The following is a 7,309-nucleotide window of genomic DNA, read 5'->3' as shown; positions in this document are numbered from 1 at the left end:
AAAAAAAAAAAAAAAAAAAAAAAAAAAAAAAAAAGGCAAAATTTTCATCGCGAGTAAATTTATTTACTTTTTTCATATTGATATTTTAATTAACTTTTTAATTAATATTTCAAAAATAGTGAATTGAAACCAAGTGCATTATAGTGTAGTTTCTATGTGCTGTTGGTACTGAAAATTTCATGAAGATATGTTTATTATTAAGAAAGTTATCACAATTAATCTAGCTAACTCTTGATAAATCGGTCATGCCTTGTTCTATACATGTAATTACTGTAAACAGAAGGACTGATAATTACCCTAATTGACGTTACATAAATATTGATAACTTTCTTAATATTTATCATAGAGACAAGCTATAAACATCATTTTAAAGTAATTCTCTTGCTCTTTTCAATGGTTGTAGATGCATTGCTGTATGAGGAGATTTTTTTTTGTTTTGTCACATACCTAGATATAGGTGACATAGTTATCATCTGGTATGTGGAATCCATGTCATTGTAATGTTTTTTTTTAAGATTTCTGTCTGGACAAACTTTGGAGGAAATCTAACGGCAATTAAAGGTAGGAGAGTAATTTTTCGTAGTTGTTAACAATTTGGTTCGGACAATAAGTGACCCTTCCTCTCCAGTTTCTTGAGTTTTCCCCCTGACACAAGACTGTTCTGCAGGGGTAGTAATTTTACTATAAGTCAACTAAGTTACACAATAAATGATCGAGGTACGAAATGACAAAAAAGACATGGTACGAAATAACCATGGTATAAAATAACCATGGTACAAAATTACCAGGGTACGGAATGGTAAAATTGGGTACGAATTGACTGGTTACCGTTAAAGCAGTCGGACATTTAAAACCATAGCAATGATTATAGACTAAACAAAAATATTCCTATATATTGTATGAATCTGAATCTCTAAGAATTTTATACCTTTAAAAAAAAAAAAAAAAAAAAACCTGTCTGGAAATTAAACTAAACCTGGGATTTTTACACCCTTCTCCCTCCACCTTTTACAACGTTGAGATTCGGAAAAACATTTATGAAGTCACCAACTGAATAAACATTGATCGGTGTGTTCCATGTAAAGTGCCATTAAATAAGAGGGTTAGTCAGTGTTTTAATTAATATAATGAGCATAACAGATTTATTTATTTTCATGGGGATTAAAGCCGATTTCCATTATCAATGAAATATCACCTTGTTTCTCACAAGAACAATACCGGAAAAGGAAGTTAACAAGCACTATGGGTAAAACATTATCACCCAAAGTCAAAACGGAACGCGGATACTAGACACCGAATGCATTTGATACTGAAATGCGGATTTTGCCGAAAGTACCAGACCCGGTGTGTGTGTGTGTGTGTGTGTGTGTGTGTTGTGTTTAAGCCATCAGACACAAGATCGGGGTGGGGTTTTGGGCTGTAGGCCCCAATATATATATATATACAATACAATACAATACAATACAATAACTTTATTTCCATGTTCATATATGTATAATATAAACATAGTCTGGTTGACCAGCAAAAATAAAGTACATAAAATATTAATCGCTAACATCAAAAAACAAAACTACAACTCTATCTAATAAAGTACATGCAGTGTAACAGATTCTATTGTTTTTTGTCTGATCTTCGATATTCGGTAAATTAAAATAAATATTATTAAGTGGCAGGGGGTCTAGTATGGGACTTGAACCTGTGGCACCGAATCGCCCGCAAATTGCAAGACTAACCACGATACGCTCTGAGCTATCGAAGCTTCCATAAAAAGGAAGTTCTTTAACTCAACCATATGTATGGGGCCTACAATCTACGCGGTCGATCCCGCTTACGTGCATGAAACGTGCGTGATTTTTTTCCCTCGCTAAGACAGGATCGAAGTCGCAGTAACCCAAATGGCTAATTAACCAGCCAATCAACATCGTTAGATAATCAACCAAGATAGGACACCACTAATTATCGCCTATTTTTTTGCAGCACTCTCATTGGTCCAATCCAGCCAATCACGGATCAAGAACCCCACTACACCTAACTGTAAATAAACTGCACGAATTTGTCTTTGCACCCGCACCATGTTTTGTTTTTTTAATTACTGATGCATTCCATCCTAGTTAACTAAGGTAAGTCAACTAGGGTTCCAGAAGCAAAGACATGCAGGAAACCCGATACCCAACTATCCAAATAGCCTGAAGACAAACCAAGTAAGCCTACTAAAATCCTATATTTAGGGGGCGGGAATCAAAATTCTTCAAACTAAGTACCTAGATTGGTGCATATATGTATACAATTGCTACTTGCCACCGTTAGTTTCGTTTATTGCATTGGTAATAAGTTAAGTATGCCAAGCACTAGGCCTTTTAAACCAATACCTACACTATAAGGGTTTAACCCTTCAAATTAGATAGCTAGGCTAGTTTAACTCCCCCCTCCGTCATTGTATGCAATGCTATACAAGGACGGAGGGTGATGGGTGGTCATGAATGACCGTTGAACTCACTAGAATAGGGACTTAAGACAATAGGTACAACCGTAACACAAAACTAGGATTCACACACAGACTACACGCTCACTGCATCAGTACACAGGGTGCATTGACTAATGATAATGCACCCGCCCCCATTTAATGGCCCAGCACGTACTCTAATAAAGAACCGGACAAAAGAATACCGTTCGAGTACACAATTGCAATGCACTCGGGAGAAGCTGAACAAAAGAATATCGGCCTCCCCCACCCAAACCCCCAATACTTGCTGCTGGTAATAACTTGGTACTTGGTGATGCCTCGACCAGAAGCGGTCAGGCCCTTTATAAGGGCCCTATGGGCAACCTAGGGAGACACCACAGCATCGTAAAGGTCTAAAATTAACGAGCTACTCTCGATTCACTAATATCAAAACCTATATTAGCTCGGCCATTTACCTTTCGACCGACCGTTCAAAATTGCGCCAAATTCCCTCAATCAAAATTGCGCACCCTTTTCTCTTTGGCAGAACTGCTCCATTCAAATTCCATACCACCACCCCCACCCGCCTGCTACCGATTTGATCGGGCTGCTGGTGCTCCCTTGCCAGTGCAGGCTGTCCCTCCTCTCCCCTCCCCCCCCCCCCAACTGTCCTGTCATGGACGGAGGAGCCGGCCAAGGCCGGCACTTATGCCCACGACAGGCGTGCGCTACAACAGTTTGTTCTGAATGTGCACGTAAAATCCTATGACATGACATGACATGACTCAACCATATGCATGGGGCCTACAATCTACGCGGTCGATCCCGCTTACGTGCATGAAACAGTGGGCAGACCTGGCACTGGCTAGTATGTATTGATGTATGAATATCAATATATTGTATGTATGTCGAGGTTGAATGTTACACACATAGATATTAACGCACTGGCGCAGGGGATAATTAAATCCTTTCATGTATGTATGTATGTATGTATGTATGTATACAGAAATAGACTCCATCATATGTGGTCATGTGGGATAGAAAAAGTACACCCGAGGTGGTGGAAAGTTCGACCCGGGTGTGTACGTTTTCTATCCCACATGACAGCATATAATGGAGTCTTTTTCTCCCATCCATTCGATAAATAAACCATTATTTTACACGAACAATCAAAGGTGGCTGAACAAGTAATCGCTTTATTTGACTATTTTATCATAAATAAACTACACTATCATATTTGCCGCGTCTGTTTCATGTGTTAAATATATTTTAACACTACAAATTAACAAGATAGCTTTTATAATGAAGGTTTTAATAACAAAATATAGATCTAAAACTGACCAACTCATACTGATATGATGTCATATATTATCAACGCTGTAACCAGGGCCGTAGCTAGCAGGGGGGCAAGGGGGCAGTTGCCCCCCCCCCCCCCCGAAAAAATTCGAAAAGCAGTATAGAAACTTAAAGTTACATTCTCTGGTTACCATATTATAACATCATGTACAAATGTGAAATACAAGCTCAAATGCACTTTTAAAAAAGTCGTGTGTGTTCACTATGAACGGATATCGTCAAACGTATACGCTTGATTCGTCGCCTGTGCCGCCATAGCTCGGCAAAGCGCAAACGACAGCCTGTTGGCAGTTTCATTTAACACGTGCGTTTGCCGATTTCAAATTGTAGGGTTCGTCTCAAAAAATTAAAAGAGAAATCTTGCGCTGTACGAAGAACGTTCGGTTGAGGATACGGTACTAGTCTTTAGTTAAAACCGGTTTGATCTTGACAACGTATTATCGACAGTCGTACCTTCCTATTTCAGAATTGATATTTTATAAAGTGTTTGTAGAACTTTCAAAGTTTAGTTTGTGTCACAAGTGATTAGATAACTAAAAGAAACAACACATAAAACCAATATAAGTTTGCTACATTTATTTACATCAGCAAATAATAATCATATACACTCACACATTTCAATCATTACTCAAACCATAGGCCTATTCATCATACATCAATGCACACTAACACAACTCCTCACATCCAAACCTTTCTCTCCATCACACATTTAACAAATTTCACCAGTCACCATCTTAGTACAGATGATCACCACACTACTCAATATTAATTACACACAAATACTACTCAATGTATTAAGTATATATCACATCACACATATAGCATCACGTAATATTTAAAATATTACGTCTTCAAAATAAGATATCAGTGTCCACTTATGACTTCATATATCTTCATTAAAACAGTTCTTTTATAACTCCCAAAGTCACTTATTTATATTAACTAATTAAGCAGTATTGTACATACCACTTTCTTCCATTGTCAACTATCACTGCTAATGTTTCAACACATATATGAGTACGTTGTTAACTAATACAGTTATGAACTCATCCTTCTCTTCACCTTCCGAATTCACCACACCTCCATTATTATACTTGCACAGTATAATAATAAAATTACAAAACAACAATCCGTTGTTTTTATGTTAGCCGAACATGGCTAATAAATAGCCCACACATGGAACTTCATTTCCACATTACCATCACACTGTACTCTCTCGTGTACCACTCCTCCACGAATCACCACACCTCCACAATCTCAACTCTCAGCCACCTCTTCATCCAGGCAAGCCATCTCTATAACTCTGGATACATCTCCACACAAGCAAGCCATCTCTACATCTCTCAGTAGACACTACTTCTGTAACATCTAGAACAGATACCTCTTACAGTGGGTTAAGCATTAACCTGAACTATAAACACCAAAGTCTTTCACAAACTTCTGTCCAACTTGCACAACTCTTGTTCACTATTCTCTCTCAAAAATAAATCATACTGCCCCAAACAATAACTAAGTCATCTCTTTTATTCACACAGTCAGCTTTTCAGTTACCAACCACTCATTCCTGCTACAAGCTATAACAATACAAATTCCTACCTTGCCTAATTAATCTCATACCAAGAAACCTTTAGTTTCACGATACAAGCTATGGCTAATCTATTCCATTTCTCTCAACTGTACAACCTGTATTACCGTATAATTGATAATAAGTATTATACTATAAACTTCATATGTACAACTAAAAATACCACATGTGTACTAATAAACATAGTATAGTAAATCTACAAATAATTACTTTCAAATTACATTCTGCTCTGACATATCCCCCGACTTAAAATTTTAATTTTCCAAAACAAATTAAAATCACAAACATAATAATCACAAGTCACAGTACGTCAAAGTTAATCTGTAACATCCTAACAACTATACTGCAATGAATCTACTCCTCATCCGTACTGTCTCCACATCTGCTTAAAAGATCGGCACACCAGTTATCCCTACCTGTATGGTTGTAATGCCAGTGCCCATCTCATCACCCTAGCATTGTCAAATCTCGTCTGGTGTAACCATACCACGACTAGTGGTCAGTTTCTAATATAAAGTCTGTCCCGTACACATACTGTGTAAACTTACCTATGGCCCACACAGTAGCCAAACATTCTTTCTCTATTGTTGCATATCTGGTCTCTCTCTCCTTTAACTTCCGACTAACATATAACACAGGAAATAACTCACCTTCGCTCTCTTGCATTAACACTGCACCTAATCCGTTACCTGATGCATCTGTTCTAATAGTGAATCGTTCTCCTAGTTTAGGCAGTTTTAAAACTGGTGCACTAGACATCTTTTCTTTTAACTTCTCAAACGCTGCTGTCGTAGTCTCTGTCCATTGCAACACTTTGCTCCGACTGTTCTTGGTCATATCTGTTAGTGGAGCAGCAATTTCTGAAAAATTCTCAATAAACTTTCTATAGTAACCTATAAGTCCCAGAAATTTTCTCAACTCTTTTCTGTTCTGTGGTTTAGATACTGCCCTGATTTTCTTCAACTTTTTGTCTTCTGATCCAATCTCACCATTTCCCACCATATGGCCTAAAAACTCTAAAGACTTGAATCCTATATAACATTTACTTGGTTTTGCAGTTAACTTTCCATTTCTCAATCTGTTCAGCACTGTCTCAACCAGCTTTAGATATTCTTCCCATGTTTCTGTCTTAACTAGCGATGTCAACACAATATTCACCTTTTCTTCCAGCTTTTCTACTCATTTCTCTTCAATCAATTCTTCCTCTACTACTGCTACACAAACTGTTTCTACCTTTCGGAATTGTTCTCTGGCATACATCACATGATTGACAAAATCTGCAAACATCCCCTTGTAAACCAGGCCAATAAAAATTACGTTGTACTCGATTTATCATTTTCTGCGTTGACACGTGTCCTGCCAAAAGTGTTTCATGTGCAACTCTCATTACTTTAACTCTGAACTTTGTTGGTACTACTAGCTGATCAAATAACTTTCCATGTTCAACATTAGGTGATTGTGACTTTCTTTTAAGGAACTCATTCTCAATAACAAATTTTGAAAAATTGTTTCCTTTTAATGTTTCTTCTCCTGCTTCTGCTAATTTAAATACTTTTTCCAAACCTTCATCTTTCCGCTGTTCAATTTGGATTCGTTCTGAGTCCACACCATCAATATGGTTGGTGTAATCAAAGGCTGCATCTTCAGATCCCTCTTCTTCACTTGGGCTCGTGTCTCCATAATTCCTATCGTCTGTGCTACATCTTTCGTCGTGGCATCTTTGGCTCCTATCACATTTCCAATCAAAATATCATAAATAGGATTCTCTAACATCATAGCTCTGACTTTCCCTACAAAATATGGTGTTTTAATATATGTCTCACACCATGGTGCCTCTTTCACTTCGCCATCTAACGTCACATAACTTCCTACCTCTCCTGTCATGTCACATTCAGGTACTAAAGACTTCCTGATCACTACCGTAG

General features: G+C 37.6%; 1 protein-coding gene across 1 annotated transcript; it reads right to left on the bottom strand.

Moving 5' to 3' along the window:
- Positions 1 to 5,075: 5,075 nt before the first annotated feature.
- Positions 5,076 to 6,386, bottom strand: LOC121374430 (uncharacterized mitochondrial protein AtMg00860-like). The gene is made up of 2 exons (XM_041501532.1): positions 6,035 to 6,386; positions 5,076 to 5,167 (listed from the first exon to the last, which is right to left on the bottom strand). Exons 1-2 carry the CDS (start codon positions 6,384 to 6,386, stop codon positions 5,076 to 5,078), a joined length of 444 nt encoding a protein of 147 aa, XP_041357466.1.
- Between the last annotated feature and the right edge of the window lie 923 nt (positions 6,387 to 7,309).

The sequence above is a fragment of the Gigantopelta aegis genome, chromosome 6 (assembly GCF_016097555.1).
Source record: "Gigantopelta aegis isolate Gae_Host chromosome 6, Gae_host_genome, whole genome shotgun sequence".
In the NCBI taxonomy this organism is placed as follows: domain Eukaryota; kingdom Metazoa; phylum Mollusca; class Gastropoda; order Neomphalida; family Peltospiridae; genus Gigantopelta; species Gigantopelta aegis.
The sequence above is the reverse complement of the archived record's forward strand: the minus strand, read 5'-3'. Positions and strand labels throughout refer to the sequence as shown.